The sequence below is a fragment of the Megascapheus bottae genome, chromosome 9 (assembly GCF_031878675.1).
Source record: "Megascapheus bottae isolate mThoBot1 chromosome 9, mThoBot2.hap1, whole genome shotgun sequence".
Classification (NCBI taxonomy): Eukaryota; Metazoa; Chordata; class Mammalia; order Rodentia; family Geomyidae; genus Megascapheus; species Megascapheus bottae.
The window spans coordinates 66,165,087-66,188,353 of NC_143517.1; the positions used below are offsets into that span (position 1 = coordinate 66,165,087).

At 49.5% G+C, this 23,267-nt stretch overlaps 1 protein-coding gene across 1 annotated transcript in view; it reads right to left on the bottom strand.

Annotated features, from left to right (window-relative positions):
- Trappc9 (trafficking protein particle complex subunit 9) overlaps positions 1-23,267 on the bottom strand; it is a 433,947-nt gene that overhangs the window by 80,044 nt on the left and 330,636 nt on the right. Inside the window, exon 20 of the mRNA XM_090339457.1 lies at positions 1,322-1,475. Within this exon, the coding sequence (XP_090195583.1) occupies positions 1,322-1,475 (154 nt within the window). The remainder of the gene's footprint in view (positions 1-1,321; positions 1,476-23,267) is intronic.

Below are 23,267 nucleotides of genomic sequence, written 5' to 3' on the forward strand. Positions count from 1 at the left end.
GCACGAGCCACTGGCACCCAGCTTTTTCAATACTCATTTCTCAAGAACATGAGGGTTCTGTTGGTCAACATGATCCCTGGGGAGACACCATCTGGGACGGGACCCAAGAGCAGACTGGATCCTCTATTACCCACTCACAAATGACCTGCATGCTGTCAGATGCAAGACAGGGTGATGAGCCCATGGTGGGAGCTGAGCTAGAGACTCACAGTTCACCTAGGCCCGGCGCAGCACACCATAAACGGCCAACATGGTGCTAGGGTGGCATCACTCGCCCGGCACTGTGTTGCTGAGGGTGGAGCATGTATGCACGGGGGTGGCAGGCTTCCTATTTCCTCGGAGCCCAGAGCAGGAGTGCTGTGAGAACAAGTAGCTCACTGGAGCCCCTTCTTCCTGGGTGCTGTTGTATGGAAGAGGACGAGAAAGATCCACTAGGCCTGCCCTGCGCTATCTATGCAGATCTCATGCACATTCCTCTATGACTAGAGGAATAATCTCACAGGGCTCCTTCTACAGTGAGGGTCACCGAGGCTCTGCACCCACCTCCTCAAGCTGCTCTCTGGCTCTACCACCCTGGCAAAATGCCAGAAAGGAAGAACTCTGACCGTGGGCTTGCTCAGTCCCTAGCACGTATGTGCTCTGCACAGCCCTTGCCTGTGATGGCCGTGACTTGGAGTTACTCTGCCCCTGCTCCCCTTCTGCCTTCTAGCGGGCAAGATGGCTACATTGAGACCTGGTGGTATTTGCGGCTCCGCCTCACAGAATTCCTAACCCATTTCGTGGGTGCTCTGGAAGACTGTCGACACAGCAGGGGGTCTCGAGAGAGCATCCATACTCAGCTGAGTGGTGACGATGAGCCAGACCGGGGTCCGGGTGCAGAGCGGGCTCCGCGGCTCACGACACTCTTCGTCAGCTCTGCCTTTGGAAGGGCCCTGCGTCCACGCGGCGCCTCCGCCCCTCACTAGGCTGAACCGTTGGATCTTGGTTCCCGGGTTTGCACCTGCCAGTCTGTGAACCCTTCTCAGCTCAGCATTGATAGGTGGCCGTGAGGACCTGTCACTAAACGTGCACATCAACCCTGGCGAGAAATGCGTGACACCACCAGCCTCGAGAAGCCCTTTCGCACATGGGGTCGACGCCTAATTAAGCAGAACTCCTTGGTAAGCCAACGTCAAGCCTTTGGTCTGCATATTCTTGCCAAGTGATCTGGAGCTACCTATGTCCAAGACCCCACACCAAACCCCTCAGGCTTCTCTCAGTGCTTGGGGGTCCTGGGAAGGGGTGCAGCCCACTTCAGGGTAGGCTACAGTTAAAAGGATATGATTCTCCAGCGAATATCCAGTTTGCTATTGATCTCTAGGCTGCGGGCTTCCTGCTTCTCCTCTTCCAGTTGCTTTGGGTCTGCAAAATGTCCTTTCTCTCCAGGGGATTCAGCGACACTCTCGAAGTTGAACTTACCCACTTGAATAGCCATTCTGCGAAAAGAGAGAAGACAGAGAGAATTAATCAATGGAGCAATTTCTTGTGCTAGCTGTTGGGGAATCAGGACTGGGCAGAGTGAGGCAGTGGGAGGAATCATTCCCATTAGTAGTTCATAACACGGTCATCTCAAGAAAAGGAAACGATAGACTGCTGAGATGCAGAGCGTGTAGCAGTGTGGAGATGACTGACAGGTTTGGACTTCTGAACAGACCCATGTCATCCCGGATGCTGATTTCCATTCTGCTGCCCAGACAGGGTGCTCCATTGGGAGCCAGAATGATCTAGAACATTGGCATGCACCCCTGGAGCCCGCCAGGACCTCCCCTTCTGCTCCCTGAGCTCCACCCCCTTCCTTCCCATTGCACCCTTTTCCTTCAGCCAGACACATTCACGCTGGCCTCACCCTGCAGCTGCTTCAGCCTCTTCCTCCTCACTGCAGCCCCTTCAGGCCTCTGCGCAGGCCCACCTCCTCTACACACCCCTTTACTGCTTGTCAGACACACATGACCTTCTGCTGGGCTCTGGGGCATACCAGCCTCTCCTGCCTTCACCGCTGCTCCTGGAATATTCTCCTGAACCTTTCATGTCCTTGCGGCCAGAGCTAGAGAACCTCACAGACCATCCCAACCAAGCTGTGGCGGCGTCCTCTCCTTCCTGCCCTTACTCTCCACTGCAGCATTCACTTGTTTGTGGGAAGACATTTCCTGTGAACTTAGAGATGTAATTCTCTCAGACCTCCTGGAACTTAGCTCTCTGAGGACAGGATCTTGTTTACCAAGTTCCTTGGGCCTAGAATAGCGGTGACTAGTTTTATGATTAGATCAATAAAGGAGGAACAAATCAGCCTTCCCCGCAACCAAGAGTCCAGGTCTCCTCCTTCCTCTTTGTCACACCTCTGTGTCCCTAGGTCCCACCCACAGCATCAGACTCACTTAGGCCGGGGAGATGGCTAAAACCCCATTTGTCAGCACTCAGCCAGGCATGTAGTAGTCGCTTAATAAAGGAGAACATACAGGGGAAAGGTATGTTAAAGGGGGAGAAGGAAGAAGGCCACTCTGACTTGAACCAAAAGACAACTCAGGTAAAAGTAGGCGTTTCGTGGCCGAGATCTCCAGCAAAGTCTTGCTGGTGGCAAGACAGCACTTGTGGCTATTGTGAGAACTCTACCCATGATCTATAGGTAGAGAAATCGATGGCACCTGGCTACGTCTCATTATACACACACACACACACACACACACACACACACACACACACACACACACACACACAGATTTGGAGTCAGCTGGGCGCCGGTGGCTTACATCTGTACTAGCTACATAAGAGGCTGAGATCTAAGGGTCGCAGTTTGAAGCCAAGGGTGGGCAGGAAGGTCAATGAGATTCTTATCTCCAATTAACCACTACAAAGCCAGAAGGAGAGTTGTGGGTCAAATGGCAAAGCACCAACCTTCAGCAAAAGCAAAACAAGAAACAAACTAACGAACAAAGAAAAGTCAGGGGCAGTGCCCAGGACCTGAGTTCAAGTCCCAGGAACAACAGACATAACAAACACACATATACATGTACAGAAATCAGAGTGAAGCCGGGTGCGGTGGCTCACGCCTGTAATCCTAGCTACTCAGGAGGCTGAGATCTGAGGATGGAGGTTCAAAGCCAGCCCAGGCACAACAGGACCTGAGACGCTTATCTCCAATGAATCTCTAGAAAACGGAAAGTGGGGCTTGGCTCAAGGGTAGGGTGGAAGTCTAGAGCTGAAGAGCTCAGGGACAGTGCTCAGGCCGAGCTCAAGCCCCATGACTCATAAAAAAAAAAAAACTTAGAGGGAGTGTCTCAATGGTTAGAGTACTTGTCTAGCATGCATGGATCAGAATTTAAACTCTAGTGCTGCCCTGGCCCCTCACCAAAAACAAAACAAAACAAAAAAACCCCAAGGCTTACTAGACTCTACTCAGTTTTTCTGAAAGACCTCGGCCCTGTCACAGAAAATCCGTTTTTCTGTTGCTTCTCTTTCTTGTGTGGCTGGGTGGGTCTGAGTGTTTTACAGGGTCTGGCTGAACAGCCAGCATGCTGAGAGGCCTCCCTAGGCAGAGCCCTGCGGGAGGAGCTAGAGCAGGGCCCAGAGCGCCTGCCGGGACACACGGTCGTGACGATCAGGCCCCTTCGTCCACCTCTGAGGTCCTCTGAAATACCTGTGGAGCCCCTGGCTGAGCTCACGGAGAACGATCAGGACCATGAGCTCGCGCCCGCCCGGGCCCTCACCACCAGTGTGCTCTACAGGACTACACTGCCGCCTCCGCTCATCTCTGAAGATGTGAGAACCAGAGCCAGGAGGCCCCTGTCAGAGGGGTGGGATGGGAGCAGCTCCCATCAACCTCTGCCCTCTGTGGGAGACAGTCGGGTGTCATCCCACAAACACAAACTTCACCTAAGCCCACAGGCAGACGCCATCACTAATGGGAATACCAAGGCCAGGTTTCTGTAGAGAAGAATCAGAAAAGTCAGTACAAAAAGGAAGAACTGAAGGAGAGAAAGAGAGGAAAATGAGGTGCAAAGGGCCGGGTGGGTAGGGATATCTACTCAGTCTACTTGCACTTATTCTTCTTTTATTTTCCCCTCAAGGAAGATGGTTAAAATGGGTCTTCACGAAGCACATGACGGACATCTGTCAGGTCTCCCCGCAGCACGGGGAACTTCCTTTCCTGGCGTGACAGGCACCTGGACACTGCCTGGAGGCCTCTGCCAGCACCTTCCTTCCAGGTGCCCACTGGGGCAGAGAGGTAAAGGGGTGCCAAGAAGGCCAGACATTTGTCTTTGCACTCTGGGCTCAGGGAAACTGAAGTCACACCAGGAAAGATCTGAGTGACACTGGCAGCTTGAAGGAAGCAGGCAAGTGTGACCGTGGAAGGCTTCTAACCTCGGGACTGAAGACAAGCTGGATCCCCTCAGCAAGCTAATCAGAAGCCAAAGAACCCACAGAGACAAATCCTCAGATAGCTTTTACAGAGCAGCTACAGATGGATGAGACCAGAAACCCACCCAAGCGTGGCATCCAGGCCAGTGTTCGGGCCTGCCATATCGCCAGCTGCAAAGGTAAACGAAAACACTCCACAGGGCCCTCACATTTGTCTTCCACGGGCGTGAAGCCCTTTAGTGTGAAAAATGTCCTGCTGAGTGTTGGACCTGTAAATGACCATACTGCATGGGATTTTTTGTTTGTTTGTTTTGCTTTTTTTTTTTCTATCCTGGGGTCTGAACTCTGGGCCTGGGTTTCTTTTGCTAGTGCTCTACCACTTGATCCACAGCACCACTTCTGCCTTTTTCTGAGTAGCTTATTTCTGAGTCTCACAGACTTTCTGGCCTGAACTGGCTTTGAACTGTGACCCTAAGATCTCAGCCTCCCAAGTAGCTCACAGATGTGAGCCTCTGGCACCTGGCTTGTTGGTTTTTTCACAGAAAACTTTAAACCAGGTGTAAATTCCCCAGCCTGCCTGCCTATAATGCCGTGACAACTCATGGGCATGGCAGACACAGAGCAGGCTGGCATGGCAGACCACAGTCCACCAGACTCACACTGTGCCAGTGCCACAGGCCTGCAGGTGGCCCCTGGGCAGGCATGGAGTCCTCATGCTGGTCCCTGCCAGTGGTCCCTCATCTCCTCACAACCACCCAGCATCATGAAGAGGAAACAAGAGTGCAGGATTGCAGGAATGGTGGTAGTAGACCAAGTGGGCTCTACCAAGGCCGACGTGGCCCTGGGCCCTGTGAAGAACAGATTCCTTACACACACCACTGTGTCCTGGCAGCCTGGAGTCCAGACACGTGTACGTCCCTGCAGGTTCATTCTACTAGGCTGCCCAGGGCCCAGGGAAGTGTCATGTTTCTGTGACTCTTCTTGTCATCTGTCAGGTGAACACATCCAGCTAAATGGAGTGGGGGGGGGGGCAGGTGTGCACATCCGTGCTTGAACTCAGGGATTGGGTGCTTTTTTGCTCACAGCTGGCATGTTACCACTTGGGCCACAGCTCCACTTCTCGCTTTTTTTTGTGGTCCACTGAAGATAAGGGTCTCATGCATGGACTTTCCTGTCCCAGCTCGCTTGAGTCTCAGATCTCAGCCTCCTGAGTAGCAAACGTTACAAGTGTGAGCCACCAGTGTCCAGAAAGAGGGCATTTTCTTACTAAGAAAATCACTCCTACTACTCCAACGTGTCTTCTCCCTGGCACCTTGACTCAACATTCCCAAGTCACACATGCTCTCCCCAAGCCTGATTTTCTCCATAAACACATTCTCTTTGTGTGTCCTTTCCTACCCTCTCTCCTCTGTCTCCAGGCCCAGTGAGGTGCCAGGCAATACACTTCCCCACTGCTGCTGGCATCTGTGGACCCACCCTCCTTCCTTCCCCTCACCCTCTCCACCACGGGCCGAGAACAACTGTTAAGAGGCAACTCGCAGCACTGCCCCCACTTCACTGGACCTCTCTATCTGGTGGCAGCTCATTGCCCCTGGGCAGAAATCAGGTCACATGTGTACTTTGCTGGCTTGGGGGAGCCAGGAAAGGGCTGTGTAGAGACTTGTCTGGAGGGTTTGCAGGGCTGCTTCCAAACCAAAGATGGCCGCCAGGAAAACAAAAATACCCCAAGTTCCGGAATTCTCCAAGGGATTTGCAAATTGGAAACTGCCTAATTATCATCTGTGTATAAAATAACATTCTCATCACCATCAACAAATAGCGTAAACACCAAATATATTTATAGGGTGCATATTTAGAACAAAATGAAATAAATTTAGAAATTTTCCACAGAGTCAACATGCACTCTCAGAGGCACAGCGCTAGGGAGAAAGGGGGGAAGAGGCCCGTGACATGACCCAGGGAATTCTCCCTAGCCGCCGCGCACTCCGCAGGCAGAATGACCCAGGGCAGCTGCACAGTGGCCTGGCACTACATCTGAGGCCTGACTTGCCTTGCACCGCACCTTTACTTGCCTCAGGGCAAGACTGTTGCCCCACTTGACTGCTGAGAAACTGAGGCTCCTGAGGAAATCTGGCTAGTGACAAACAGCAGATGGGCAGAAAAAGCTGCCCAAGGTAGTAGCAGAAAACCTACCCGCCACCTTGCTGTCTTCCCTTAATACCTGCCATCCTGTGCACACAGCACACTGTCTGGCTAAGATCACCTGGTCACCTCCCCTTCCTCCCCCGAGCCTTCTAGTTATTTCTCTGATACAGCAGCCGCCCTGTATGAATAAAGTTCTTCAAAGCACAGAAACTTACACACACACACACACACACACACACACACACACACTATGTCCTTACCCTCTAGGCACTGGGCAGCATGCCTCCCACACAGTAGGTATGAAGAAAATTAGCACTTTCTACTGCGTTTCTATCATCCCGCAGGGTCCCACAAGCGGTGGCTATCATGCCACCGGAAGCACTCCCTTCCTATCTAGCGAAGGCAGGAGCAGTGGAGGAGCTCCTGCAGACTGCTGTGTGTCCATGGAGAAGGGACCCAGAGAGAGGGAGCCAGGGATGAGCTTAGATTTAGACCCCAGCCACATCTCTGGGAGAAAGATCAAACAGGACATATGTAGAGGCACTGACAGCAGACCTAGGGTTTGAACCTCAGTTCCTCATCCAAGCTTCATTCAGATTTATCTTTGAGTTACACACTGGACAGGCCAAGCAGAGACCTGGAAAGTCAGACACCTCACACGCCAACAGCCCAGCTAAAGCCCCAAGGAGCACATGGGTGAGACAGATCCAACAGGGTGCTGGAGCCACGGGCTGCTTCCCACTCAGTGATATCTTGACCCTCTCGAGACTGGCCAGAGGAGAGAGCCTGCACATCACAGGTCTGCAGGTCATAACTCAGTTACTTGCAGGACAGATCCCAGGCCAAAGTGCCAAGGGTGAGCCTGAACTGCTGAGAGGGAGCTGTCACCAAGTCAGGCAATGCGGGAGGGCAGGGAGAGGCTGACTGGACCATCACTGCACTCCAGGGCACATGACAAGGCCAAAGGTCAACACAAATAATACCCACTACGTCCAAGACACGGTGCCCAAACAAGCAAGAGTGCGAGTCGCGGAGCTGGCGTGTTTGGGTGGCTCTAGAAAGCTGATGGAGGGGAGGAGGGCTGCTGACTCCTTCCCAGCGTCTTGCCAGCGAGCTCACAAATGCGGCACGCAGGAGTGCACTGCACTCCACACCAGTTTCAGCTTGTGGAGAATTTGCACATAACAAGATGGAAATGATCATTCATTCCATTTGCTTAAAATTAAAAAAATATATACAGTGTTCATTACTAACGATGGGCTAAACTTTTCTTTCTAACTGCTTTCCCAAGCACAGCCACCCAGCAGGGGCCACAGCACAGCGGGTAACTTGACAACAGTCCATACCAGTTATGAAAAGACACCTAAAAACCACTTTAAGACACAGCCATTCCCAGGCATAGAGCTGGGCTGAGATGCAGGAGGGGGGCGGGGGTGGCCTCTCCTGACACTCATGCAGCCACTGGTTCCTGGTTTTTGTATGTGTCCAAGTGTGTGTGCTCACGCGCGTGCGCGTGTGTGTATGGTACGGAGATTAAACTCAGGGCCTTTACCAAATGGCAGTCCTCTCCATCTCTCCCTCTCAAGTAGCTGGGATTACCAGCATGAGTCATCACAGGTGGCTTACCATAGGCTTTGGTCACCTCTCCCAGCAGAGTTGTCCCATAGCTGTACTGTCCTTTTAGATTTGCAGACCTCCACCACTCTCAGAATGGCCATAATGTGAGCCTCTGCACACGACCTGCACGCTGTAGGCATGTAAGGTGGGGACTCTGAGGTGCCCTCGCTGGAAACCCGGGCTGTGCGGGGCTGTGGGGGTCTGTAAGGGTGTCGGGCAAGGTCACAGCAGAGCAAGCTGAGTCTCAGCAGAGCCGTGGCCATGCCTCTGGAACCTGGCCTCAATGGTATGGCCTGTCCCCCATCCTCCAGGATCTCAAGTGGGTACCCACACTGATGGCAGTACTGGACCCACGCAAAGCCACTTAACACTTCACTGCCTGCTAAGCTTCTCTCTGCCGGAACAGGTTTCCAGCATCATGTGTGGCGCAGAGAGGGTGTCCATGTGATCCTAATTTTACATCCCTCATTTACATCTGGAGTCTCCCAGGACCTTACCTGGGACAATACTTCACTTAGGTTGAGGACAGTACATAGGAGGTGTCTGCCCCTCCTTGCCTTTCCCCCTCTTTGCCTCCCCCCCCCAGCCTCTTATCTGCAGCTCTTCATCCATTTTAACCGGGGGAAGGGACAGGCATTTTGTGCAGCCCCTGAGCTGCAGGCACTCTTAGCTGACATGTAATGTCAGCAAGGAAAAAGAGCCAAACTCAAGCAAAATGATTCTGTAGCTGGTGGTGCAGGCAGAAGGAAGGTGGGCTCAGGATTACTTGGGAAGACAAGGGAGTAATGACTAGATCAAAGCCTTGAAAATGAACTTCTGCTTTGTATTCCCAGCAGGGTGTAGAGCAGCCTTACAGGAAGCAGACGAGCTATTCACGCCCCCCTTCTTCATAGCCCGGACATTAAAAGGACAAAAAGGTGCCACTGACAGATTAATATGCAAAGGTAATCTCCAGCCTCCAAATACAAAATGCATCTGCATGGTTGGCCCAGCAAGGAGGAGCTTGCTGTGTGCTGAGGGCCTGCGCTGTCAATCAATGAGGGGGGAGCTCTGGCCTCACTCCACCCAGAGGAAGGAGGGCTCAAAGGACAGGCAGCTTTGTTTACCCAATAACTGTGGGCTCCAAGTAGGTGTCAGTACATCCCAACTCCAGCTGGTGGCCTAAGCAGGCAGCGCTCTCTGAGGCTAGCCCTCACTGCCAGGACCACAGCTTACCCCAACTGTTATTTTGTCCTGGCATTCAGATAACCCAAGGCCTTGAGTCTTGTCCTGCCATTTCCAGATCCTGCCACAGGTAGAACCATCTTCCAGATGGTTCTGTTTTCATCTCTACCACCACAAGCTGCTGGTCCATTGCAACTCACCCAACCTTGAAAGGCTGTTGGCCACTCTGGCACCGGAGTACATTAACCATAGAGAACTTCTGTTTACTGGATGCCAGTTGCCCTGGCCACCCTGGGAGCTAAAAGATTTGGGGGCCCAAGCCCAAACTCCTGGATTGCACTGGTCAAGGCTGGCCACTTGCTCCAAAGCACCCAATGAAAGAAGAATAATGGTGAAGGGCAAAGAAGGTTTGTGACACAGCCCCAGCAGCTGTGGAATGGAAAAGGTAGCATTTGAGTTTTAGGGCAGGGAGAGAGGCCTGCATGATTATTAAGAGACCCCAGCTGGGATATTCAACAGGCTCAAGGGACAGCTACAGGTAGTCTGGCTGCAACAAGCCCTTTCGCAGTAACAGTCATTGCTGCCTGGCAGGTGGTTTGTCTCTGCTAATCCTTTCCTTTTTGGGGGGGGGGCAGTGTTCCCTCAGTCAAGATGGTATCTATCAGTTCTGACTTCCTGAGTTCCAGTGTAGTTGCAGGGGAGATGACTCAGAGCAAAGGGCACAGACACAAAATGGAGGCTGGGATGCCAACGGCTATCAGTTTCAGTCAATTCCTGGGCCCATGCAAAGTAGTGGTGCTTCTCCAAAATGCCCCTTTCAATCATCAGTTACAGAGCTCGGCATGAACACCACTGTTTCACAGAGCGGGGAAGTGAGGAGTAGCAAAGTTCTGCCAAGTCTCTGCTTTCATGGCAGGCCACACAGGGCATGAAGCTGAGGCGGGCTGGCCTTCAGACTGCAGGGTGCAGTTTCTGCAGAGGCAGCAACCGGAGGAGGTCCCTATAATTTATCAGCTCATCTTGATAACCCAGTCTGTGACCATCATGTCCTATCATAGTATCATTAAATATCGCAATTCCCACATGGTAGAGGCAGGAGGAAAACATGAAGGCAACAATGAGAACCCACTTCACAGTGAAATATGACGCTGATTTATTACTTGCCAGCAGCTGACGGGGAACTGTCAGAGCAACTGTGTTGAAAATAAAGAATAAAAATCACCCTCAGTTGTTTTGCCACACATCCAAATTAGAAACTGCTACTTTCTGGATGATTTATGCTTCAATTTTTTTCCTCTTATTCACTGAGAAATTGTCAAGCATTACAACAGCACCTAACAGAACACAATTGAAGTGGAAAGAAAAAGCAAAAGCTGTCTGGAGGTACCGCTAGAAGCAGGGCCCGCTCCGGAGCCAGCAGTTGAGTTGGGGAAGTACTGTACATGGGGAAGCAGCCATGAAGACCGCGAAGGGCTCCCAGAACCATCTACCACATCATGAAGACCCCAAGGGGGCCCCAGAACCATCTACCACATCATGAAGACCCCAAGGGGGCCTCCAGAACCATCTAACCACATTATAAAGACCCTGAGGGCCCCCAGAACCAACTAACCACATCATGAAGACCCCGAGGGACCCCAGAACCATCTACCACATCATGAAGACCCTGAGGGGACCCCAGAACCATCTACCACATCATGAAGACCCTGAGGGGGCCCCCAGAACCATCTAACCACATCATGAAGACCCCGAGAGACTCCAGAACCATCTAACCACATCATGAAGGCCCTGAGGAGCCCCAGAACCATCTAACCACATCATGAAGACCCTGAGGGGACCCCAGAACCATCTACCACATCATGAAGACCCTAAGGGGCCCAGAACCATCTAACCACATCATGAAGACACCGAGGGGACCCCAGAACCATCTAACCACATCATGAAGACCCCCAGGGACCCCAGAACCATCTAACCACATCATGAAGACCCCAAGGGACCCCAGAACCATCTAACCACATCATGAAGACCCCGAGGGGGCCCAGAACCATCTAACCACATCATGAAGACCCCAAGGGACCCCAGAACCATCTAACCACATCATGAAGACCCCAAGGGGGGCCCAGAACTATCTAACCACATCATGAAGACCCCAAGGGACCCCAGAACTATCTGACCACATCATGAAGACCCCGAGGGACGCCAGAACCATCTGACCACATCATGAAGACCCCGAGGGGCCCCAGAACCATCTGACCACATCATGAAGACACCGAGGGCCCCCAGAACCATCTGAACACATCATGAAGACACCGAGGGCCCCCAGAACCATCTGAACACATCATGAAGACACCAAGGGCCCCCAGAACCATCTAACCACATCATGAAGACACCGAGGGCCCCCAGAACCATCTGAACACATCATGAAGACACCGAGGGCCCCCAGAACCATCTACCACATCATGAAGACCCTGAGGGGACCCTAGAACCATCTAACCACATCATGAAGACCCTGAGGGGCCCCAGAACCATCTAACCACATCATGAAGACCCTGAGGGCCCCCAGAACCATCTAACCACATCATGAAGACCCTGAGGGCCCCCAGAACCATCTAACCACATCATGAAGACACCGAGGGCCCCCAGAACCATCTGAACACATCATGAAGACACCGAGGGACCCCAGAACCATCTAACCACATCATGAAGACCCTGAGGGGCCCCAGAACCATCTAACCACATCATGAAGACCCTGAGGGCCCCCAGAACCATCTAACCACATCATGAAGACACCGAGGGCCCCCAGAACCATCTGAACACATCATGAAGACACCGAGGGACCCCAGAACCATCTAACCACATCATGAAGACCCTGAGGGCCCCCAGAACCATCTGAACACATCATGAAGACACCTAGGGCCCCCAGAACCATCTGAATACATCATGAAGACACCAAGGGCCCCCAGAACCATCTAACCACATCATGAAGACACCGAGGGCCCCCCAGAACCATCTACCACATCATGAAGACCCTGAGGGGACCCTAGAACCATCTAACCACATCATGAAGACCCTGAGGGGCCCCAGAACCATCTAACCACATCATGAAGACACCGAGGGACCCCAGAACCATCTAACCACATCATGAAGACACCGAGGGCCCCCAGAACCATCTAACCACATCATGAAGACCCTAAGGGGGCCCCCAGAACCATCTAACCACATCATGAAGACCCCGAGGAGCCCCAGAACCATCTAATCACATCATGAAGACACCGAGGGACCCCAGAGCCATCTAACCACATCATGAAGACACCAAGGGCCCCAGAACCATCTAACCACATCATGGAGACACCGAGGGACCCCAGAACCATCTAACCACATCATGAAGACCCTGAGGAGCCCCAGAACCATCTAACCACATCATGAAGACACCGAGGGACCCCAGAACCATCTAACCACATCATGAAGACACCGAGGGCCCCCAGAACCATCTAACCACATCATGAAGACCCCAAGGGACCCCAGAACCATCTAACCACATCATGAAGACCCCGAGAGACCCCAGAACCATCTAACCACATCATGAAGACACTGAGGGCCCCCAGAACCATCTGAACACATCATGAAGACACCGAGGGACCCCAGAACCATCTAACCACATCATGAAGACACCGAGGGGGCCCAGAACCATCTAACCACATCATGAAGGCCCTGAGGGGCCCCAGAACCACCTAACCACCCACGAAGGCTGGATAGCACCAGCAGACCTCACTCAGCATGACCACTGTGAGGGAATTCCTGACTCACTGGACCTGAACACAGGGACCCAGGCTAGGTGGGAGGTGAGGCCTCCACCATTGTCGGGTTTGGCCAGTTCTCCCTCCCCAACACAGACAAGGATGGCTGATCTGAGTCCCGAGATGGAGAGATTTGTGGTAGACATTCCCAGAGCCTCAGCCAACCTTGCAATGAGCTATGTGAAAGGATGTCAATATCTGCTCTCATTGCTGACATTTAGGCATCGTGTGTGAGCACAGCATAAGCTAGCGATGAGCAAATAGCACTTCTCTAGCGGGTGAGGCCTGGCACTTCAGGAAGCACCTCTCACCCTTTGGCAGCAGCTTCCTCTCCTCAAGACTGCCAGGCCCTCATCGGTCTACCTGTGCACTTCTCTGGTCATCTGTGTTAATTTTTGCATGGTGATTATTTATAGCCAAGCTGTTGTCACCTACTGACAGGCTCAGGGAACAAACCCCGACCCTTACGAGCTCCTCTATCTACTGTTTGTACATGTCTCTCAAACAGGAAACCAATAAATAAGACTTTTGCCAGCTTTTAAGACATATAGCCCCAACAGAAGATCTGTATGTGCTGAACGTGGTGATAGGCGGTGGTGCCTGAGAATGCCCTGGCAGGCATCTCCATAGCACACGTCCTGCCTCACGAACAAAGCAGAGCAACCAGCTACAGGTCTGGGATGCTAGCCAGTGCAGAACATGGTAACAGCAAGCTTTGAACCCACAAACAATGCCCCCCTCCACCTCTAACTACGGGAAGACACTTCCTCCTATTTTGTTCCAGAGCCCCGCACTCAGGGCAGGGCTTGATTCCCTAAGTGCCCCAGCTGCCTACATCTCAAACATTGGCTCCTCTGCTTCTACCTGCTAACTGCTCTCTTCCTTCATGGTTTCAGATGGTCCTGTCTTGGTTTCTTGGTTTCTGGACCAAGTTGGGGGATCGATTTATGCATGTCGAAGCTCAAATTGGGGCCCATATCAGCTTGGAATGTACCCCACTGGTACAGCGCTTGCCAAGCAAGTTCAAGGTCCTGGGTTTGAGACCGAGCACCACACAGAAACAAATAAAATCAACCATAAAAAACTTCATAAAGTCCTTGATTGGCTTTGTTTGGATGGATCCAGATTCCAGATTTACCTCAGGCAGCCTGTCTGAGCCCTCACTTCTCTACATAATAAAGATAGCAACTTAGCATTAAGATAAAGACAAGAAACAGTGATAGATAAACAAGACATTCTCTATGGGGTGTGGTTGATAATATCTGCCCATAGCTGGGGTGAGGGCAGTTAATATTCTACATAAGGAGTTGTACCTAGAAGAAAGAATTCATTTATCAGAAAACACATCCCCAAATCAAAACAAATTGTGAAACTCCCTCCAGCAATCCATTCTGGCAAGTGTTTGTACACCAGCAGTCAGTGTTTTAGGAGACTATTGCTGGAGCGCTGGATTCAAGAACAGCCAGTGAGGGAAGGGAGAGAGAGGTGCATCCGATAGCATGGCAGAAGCCCATGCAGATGTGGGCTGTGGGAGGTCTCCCTCGTTGGGGGTATTGGCAGCAATAATGGGGATAGTCCACTACCAGAGTGCCAGCATTCACAGAAAATGCAGGCCTGGGCTCTCTGAGCTCAGCCCTCCTGTCTCTCAGACTGTGCACAGCTGGTTCACCTGCATCCCAGCACCATCTGAGAGGAACTCACAGAGTAGTCTCCTACTTGGTAATCAGCCTGCGCCTGAGTAATCACTTCTAAAATGCTAAATGAGTCTCTTTAATTCTCCTATCCACAGGAAGTGCCTTCAGTTCTGCTGCATGGTCCCCAGGGCCAGGCACATGGCTGGGTCCCAGCCTGCAGACCAGAAGAGGCCCCTCCTCTGATGTTACAAGCAGAGGTTCTGGGTTGTCCAGTGGGTCCTGGCCAGTATCCATGAAGACAGGGGATGTGGTCCTCCCAGCAGGGGGTATGCTGGCCAAAGAGCAAGATGGCTGACCTGGGGTGCTCACGCTTGGGTTTGGCACATCTGTGCTGCCAGCACCTCCTTGGGCCTGTGAGGACCAGCAGAGATTCTGAGATCCGCTTTCATCATGGAGGAAGGGGAGAACGATACTGGCTTCGCTGGAGTAGAAGGGAAAACGCGATGGCATTCCCTAGAAAGATACTACTGCATCTTCTCGAATACCAGCCCTGTTTGTAGAAGTCGGACGGCGTTCTGCAAGAGGGCCTGGTAAAAGAAGGGTAGCCAAGGTCTTCACACGAACTTCCACCCCTGAAGACTGGAGAGGGACTTCTGAGAATGCAGCTGCTAGGATGGAAGGTGGTGGGAAAGGTGTGCGCTCAGCCACCTTCCACACAGGAGACCCTGCTGGTGCTGCTGCTTCACTGAGGGCTGGGACACGCTAGCTCCGAAACCTTGATCGTTTCCTTAATTGTTGAACCTCCATTTCCTTGCTGTTAAGGAAAAAAACCCATCCCACAGCACTACCAGTGTGTAGCGTAGAACCCACACAGGAGTGTGGGCAGCACCACGTGAGAGCCACCCTTCCACACCATGTAAGAAGACAGTTGTCTGTCTTGGAGCCTGGCAGTGGGACAAGGGACACATGAGACACTTCCACACAAAGCACCTCTCAGGTCTGTGGACCCCATAATGATGTTTCTTCAGGACTTTACAATTACTTTAAACAGACTGGTATTTGTTGCAAGTTCGGGTAACTTGCTATATGAACATAGCTTGCAGAGGGATACTGAGCGAGTGCAGTTACTCATTCACACATGTGGCTTCAGAGCCAGCACCTTTTGAAGTAATCGACTGCATGCGAGATGAAAAAGAACTGGAGAAACACAGCTCCAGTTGTCTGGAGATGTAGGACTAGGGCAGATTGGGGTTTAGGACCCAGGAAGAATGCTGGGAAAAGCACACAACTTAGGCCTTCTCGAGTGGAATGATGTCCTCAGGCCAGGGGACAGGAGTGGAGCAGCCTAAAGAGAGGGTCTAGGAGTGAGTGTGGGGCAGACCCCCATGCTGGAATGAGTTGGCACATCACTGGGAAGTGGGCACATCACACCAGGATCCCATGAGCAGCTGCCTTTGGCCACCCGTATTCACGGACACTGGGAAACTGAACAATTTTGGCTCTCAAAGAATGGCAATAAAAGCATCTGTTCCACTGTGGCGAAAGATAAAACAGTAAACTCCTGTTTTGCATAAATGAAGGCTTTAGACCCAGGGACTGATCCACTATGGATGTGGATAATGACATTCTACCTGGGGGTGGGGGTGGGAGATTAAAAGTAATTAAAAAATTACTTTCGACATCTTTTTCTTATCTGCTAAACAAACATATTAATTTTTTGGTAGCGTTGGCGGATATTACTTCAAAGAAGAAAAGAAATCTCATTCCAGGGAAGCATCTGGAAATAGCCAGAGCTGTAGGCAGCTTCAGGGTGAAAACAGAAGAGCAGGCCTGAGTGGAAGTAGGAGGGGGGGCAGGGGGGGCCTGAGAGGCTGGAACAGTCACTGAAAACAGGAGGATCAAGGCGAGCAAACAAGCAGAGCCCAGCACCACAGGCACAGCAAACAGTGAGGGGCAGGGAGGGGAGACAACTAAAACGAGGAATTCTGGACCAGTCCCTGGCAGATGGGCAGGGTCACGAATGAAAGCTCTTGGAAGGCACAGTGTGAAGTGGAAATGTTAACATAAATGTCAGGTATTATTACGGCTGCCACCCAGGCTTCTAATCGAGTTAAACACGGGTGACAGAGCTCTCTCCGACCGGCATTTGACGAGGCCGTTGCCACCGCCCCTGAGCAGCCAGGGTGGCCCTGATGCTGGCTTCAGTGCCAGATGCGGTTCAGAAAATGAGACAAGGTGAGAAACGTGTAAAGAACACGCTTGGAGAAGGGCACACACTTGGAGAAGGCTGCTCAGTATCTTTTGGGATTTAAAAACAGAAATGTTCACCTTGTGAGAAGTTGAGTCAATGAGAAAAATCTTCCAAGGGTCTGGCTTAACAGTGCCATAGCTACTGGGAGACTAATAGGAAAGAGTCCTGAGCCATTCCTAGGGTGAAACAAAATAGTCCCCTTTCCTATGCCATACAGACTAGCAAGCCATTGAGGAGCTGAGGAGATCTGTACCCACCATCTATCTGTGCCTGTCAACCCAACAGGCCCCTCACCAGAATTATATGGCGAGAATTATAAGGGAAGCACTGGATGAAAAGCACTGGATGTGTTTGATGGAAAAGCAACCTCTCCAGACTCTGGGCACGCGGAGCTATGCCAGATTACTTTCAAAGTCTGAAGATGACTGCATTAAGTCTTAGGTTCTAGGGCCCTCTCAGTCATGGCCCTGTCAGGTCTGCATGGTCTCTATTAGGTACTGGGAGATATGGGAAAATTAAACGAGGTTTTGTACTCAAAGAACTAGCCAGACATATCCATGGAGAGACAGACTGATAGGCAAGTAGGCAATATACTCTTTCATATTCTGGCAAGGGCTATGTAGAGGGGAAGAGGGAGGTACTAGAGCCAGAGTAGGGACAAAAGCCCAGAGGAAGAGGTAATGCCACAGCAGCTGGGCCCAGAGCTGAAGAAGCAGAAATACCTGCAAGCCCCAGCCAGAACGGCAGTGGGCAGCACTTAATCAGGTGTATGTGGGGCAGGTGCCCCAAACTGGGCATATGGCCAGGAAGGAGGTTCAGGACCCAGAAGGAAAGAGTCTGGCAGGTGAATGGCAGGAGGACAGCACCTATCCCAGAAACTTCTCCTCCCTTCTAGCCCTTGTTCTCAGGGTGGGTTCTGCTCTGCCTACTCAGCTTCTCCTTCTAGCTCCAGGCCTGCAGGTAGAAAGAGGACAGAAGCAACTGCTTCTGATGAGGAGCTGATGAGGCCCTGGTGGTTCCTGAGGAGCCTCTATGACCCCACATCCTGGTGGGAAATGCTCACCACCAGGATTGACTAAAACATCCCAATCTGACCTAAACCACTATGACTGAAATTACCTCCAAATAGTCTCTAATCCTCAACCCTAGAACTGAAGGAAGTTGCAACTAAAATGGCAACCAAAATGGCCCCAGGGACTTGCTGGTGAGAGGGGACAGGAAAGCAGCTGGCATGGCCTCTGCTGACATGTAGGGGAGTGTGGGGTACACAGGCAGGGGACCCGGACAGCTGCTTGGCTCCAGAAGACAGCTGATCTGCAGGACTAGACGCTGCTGCTTTTCAATGGGATCAGAAACAAGACTGAATCTAAAGTGTCTGTATTTTTAAATGATGGCACATTTTTTAAAATCTAGTTTTGTTGTTGTTGTTGTTTTAAACACTAGGCAGGCCAAATACATATGCAAGCTGGACCTGGCTGGCTGGGCACTCATTTAGGACTCTCTAGTGGTCATTTAATTGACAGCTTCTTCTGTCGCCATGCACCCCCGACACCTCCTCAGGAAGCCCTCCACAGTCTGTGCCCTAGGGCACAAGGCCTCCATTACAGTTGGAACTTGCTCTGTCTGGGCAGTTCTGTTACTCTGGTTCATGCTGTATCTCCTTTGTATACACTGTATCTCCTCTGTATACACTGACACAAATTATTGGGCAGTGAAATGAGGAAATCAAATGCTAAAGTTTATTTTAATTGCAAAGTTTCTGCTTTGTTCTATTCCAGCCAATATTATCACCTTCATCATCTTCATTTTAAATTTCATACTGTGAAAGCCTCATAGTGCCAGATGGAAGGAAATGAAACATCATAATGAGATGGGGAAGAGATGTAAAAATTAAGAGGTTGGTATCAGCATGAAGGGCAGTGAAGGAAGGGGTTGATATTATGGTTGTCCCCAAACACCCACAAAAGCCAAGGCTTTGGTGTATTCCCAGGCATGTATTTCCACGCAGATCAGCGACCCTGGGCCTGTCTCAGTCCCATGAGGGCATGGAACATAAGTTTCCACGTACCGCTGCCAAGTTCTTTTTCCTAATTCAAATGGGGACCATGGCAGAGAAGACCTGAAGGACGTGGACCTGGAGACCAGAGTGAGGAGTGCTGGCCAAGGGAGGAGAGATCAAGTGTACCCGGGCCCCAGAAATGGACAAATGTGGCTTTGAATCCAACTCCTCCAGTGATTGCTTTAACTTCCAAAGCCTCGGGCATTACATCTACACATCTATACAACAGGAACTTGAAAATTGGCTCCCCTGAGTTCTAAAGCTTGGCTGGGCTGAGGACCATGAGGCTGTGACCCAGGTGACAGTAACAGTGTGGGCAAAGTGGTCAGCTTCTAGAAGAAGAGGCGCTACCTCAGTTTGAAGGAGGATGCTGATCTAACCGGCGCCATCTTGGCCACGTGGTAGACGATAGGGAATTGGGTTTAACTGGCACCGTCTTGTCTTCATGGTAGAAGCAGGCAAGTCCCACCTCCCAGGTGAGGGGACCTGAATTTCTAGAGGCAGGGGCAGGGACTTGGACAATAAGTTACTGGACCTGCCAGTCTTGAGCCATGAACTCTCAAGCTCCCTGTGACCTCGTCCCCTGACCCGACCCTATGTAGGCCTGGACCAGCTCGGGTGGGGATATGCCATGCTTTGTGTCCTGTTTCTTGTCTTCTGGATCTTCTCCAATCACCATGGCACCCCCTTCAGCTCTCCATTGGAGCTTATGTGGTTTCCTGGTTTTGATTTTCTGTTTTATCTTTCCTCGCAGGCTCTCATGGCTCAGCTTCCTAAACAGTGTTAAGCGTATTCATGGGGCTGCAGGTATTTGTGACTAGAATCTGCCTGCATTCTCCAGCTTTCCAATAAAGACTCCCAATTCTGTCTCTCAAAATGTGGCTCCTCTGTTTTCTCACTGTAAAACAGATATATCTCACCATTAGGTTTTCCCTCACTAGGGTCAGCTAAGAGGTTGATAAATAAGAATATTATTCAGTCACATGGTGTTGATATTTCTCACTTTAGAAAAAAATGAGAACTTCAAAGGCTTTCAATAAAGCAGAATTTTCCATGATATTTCAGAATAATTGTCCCCTTAACTTTATTGGCATTTAATAGATTAAAAAAATAAGTTATATAGGTAAAACTGGGGAACACTGTGAAAGAGTACCAGGATATATAGGTGAGCTCTAACTGCTCCTACAAATGATAACAGTGAATTCTGGATAAACTCTTCAAATAAACAGCAACTACAGGACAAGGACAGTAGATATGTAAAGGAAAGTCCATGGTGTTAGCTACTTGTTTCTTTACAACTTTTGGTGTGAGGATGACTAAGTCAGCAGCACATGGAAATAAAATTCTAGTAGAGAATCAGCCATCTTCCTTGACTAAAAGTACATAAAGGCAGAGTTTGGAGCAAGCATAGCAAGAGAAATTGGTGTGAACTACAAGGGTGGCGTGGGGGTATGGCCTGAAGAGTCGGCAACCCAAGCACGTGCAGACTCTGACTAAATCTTTGAATGACACCTGAACTCGGTTCATGTGGGACATGCTCCCTAAAGTCCAAAAAAAAAAAAAAAAAAAAGCTGAGATTCACGAGAGATCCAGGAGAGGGAATTCCTATTAGAATCCAACTAAGATAAATGGCTGCTAAAAACAATTCACTAAAAATCAACCACTGTCAAAGCAATATAAGATAATGTAGGACTCTGAAACTCAGCAGAGTCCAAGCAAGATACATGCACCTGAACATATATTCAAGTTACTAAAAAACCAAGAATGAAGAAAAAAATACCTTGGAAAGACAAAGAAAAATGACACATTTTCTACAGAGGAATTCCAACTCAAGTAAGCACTCATGAATTATAAGAGCCAAAAACATCATACTTTTGAGAGCTAGAAGAAAAGAACTGTCAACTAGAATTCTATATCTAGCAAATATAGCTTTCAGGAAGCAAAGCAAAGAAATATTTTAGATGAAAGAAAACAGAGAGAAATGATCACTAAAAAAGACCTCCAAGAAAAGAAATGCTAAAAGAAAAAAAAGCACAAGTATGAAAGTTGGATATTCCCATAAAAGTGAATGCAGATATAATAACTATTTGGACAATGTCAGCCACATTTTTTTCTAAATTCTTTTAAACACTCAAGACTTCTAGGAGTAGAGGTGTGGCTCAAGTGGTAGGGTGCCAGGAAGAATACAAGTCTCTGAGTTCAAGTCCCAGGACTGGTACAAAAATAAATAAATAAACAGAATTTCTTAAATCAAAGGTCTTATTATTATTTAGAATGTATATAGCTTTAACATATGCAGCAACTACTGTTTAAAATGGGTTGGACTACATGAAATCTCTGCCTTTTAAAAGAAATGATGTAATACTAACTTTAAATAAAATATGAATTTAAATGAAAATTGAAGTTGTATATCATAATGTAGGACAAACACTAAAACATGCTACACCATTCAGAAGCATGAGAACAAAGGAACCAAAAATAGCAGCGAAAAAGGAAAGAATTAAAAGGCAGTCAAATCAAACATCAATAACCACTTTAAATATTTAGAAATTCAATACTTGAATTAAAAGGTAGCTATTATGATAGATTAAAAAAACAAAACCCAACTCAATGTGGTAGCCATTTAGAAAACAAGATAGTTTAAATATAAAAACTTAGGTAGGGTTTAAAATGACTGCATAGAAAAGGTGTGAGTTGAACATAACACAATTCCCTTACCACACGGCAGTAGTTATGTAAACACCCCAGACTAGACTTCAAGACAAAGAACATCCCTAAAGAGAAAGAAACAGTCAATAGGGATTGAGCAGGGATTTATTGTCAGAACATAGTAATCACAGACATGCAGGAAAATACTTCAACGTACATGAAGCAAAAATTAACTAAAATTTAAAGGTGTCACAGATGATTGCTCATTATAATTGGCGGTTATTGTGTCTTTCTCTCAGCAAATAATGTAACCATTAGACAAGACCAAAATCAAGTACTGGTGAAGAAATGAACTGAGGAACAACAGTGTGCAGACAGAGAGCAGCGCACATCGGCAGATACACATCTTTCCCAGGAAGTGAAGAATGCTTGCCACAATAAGCAAGTTGCTGGACCCTAAAACAAGTCTTGATGCTCCAACTCACAGATATCATCCGGAGGATGTGTTAAACGTGAGCTAATAATAGACATGCCAATATACATGGAAATATACTGATTCTTACAATTTATAACACATGAACAAAATTCGATTGACAGATAGATAAAAAGATGGACACAGATAGAAATCTACAAAAACAAATATTCATGATAGAATTTAACTTTGTTGTATGTTTTAAATTTTTAATTAAAAACTGAAAAGAATGATGTCATTTTTTTAAACGAAAGAATTTGAAAATCCTTAGGACACTATTAACCATAGAAATGAGGGACTCATATGTCAAGAACCACCACCATCCCACTTTTGTGCCCGTTTAAGGCTTTTTGGTGGTTACTTGGTGGTGTCTCATCGAGTCTCCTGCCTGAGCTGGCTCTGAACCACAGCCATCGGATTTCTGCTTCCTGAGTAGTTCGGTGTAAGGTCTGCCTAGGAAGGCTGTCCAGGCACTTCCCCTCTCCTGCCTAAGTCTCTGCCCCGTACCTGGCACACCTGGAGGTCACTGGCCCCAGTTACACTTCTGCTGGACCATGGGAAGGTCCCAGCCTCTGAAGGCACAACCCTCTCTCTGCCCCTTCCCTAGATAAACCCTTGGCCAGACAGGGGCTCACCCCTTTTCAGCCAAGTATAGTCTGCAACCTGGACTGGGGGTCTACAATTCTTTTCCCTGCCTGAATACTGCATGGTGTTCTCTCCATCAGTTACCTAAATAAAACCTCACACCTGAATTACAGGAGTGAGCCACTGACATCTAGCCCCACCATCCTCCTTTTCAAAGAAAATCTCAAAGAAATAGAGGCTCAAAGTCTTCACTTGTTTAGCTAAATTTTGGTTTAGACATACCTAGAATTTGTTCCAATTTCACCATTTCCTCTCCATGGAATTCTCTCGTCTTTGCATGCTCTATATTGTCTGTACTTGAAGATATTGCGGTGTTTAACAGGACCAGTATGCTAAAGGCTGGCATCGATGCCTGGTATATTTGCTCTTAATATTTGTTCTTAACCCTTCCTCATGCTGATCATGAGTGCAGGCGGAGGAGAAGGAGCAGGAGCGGTCA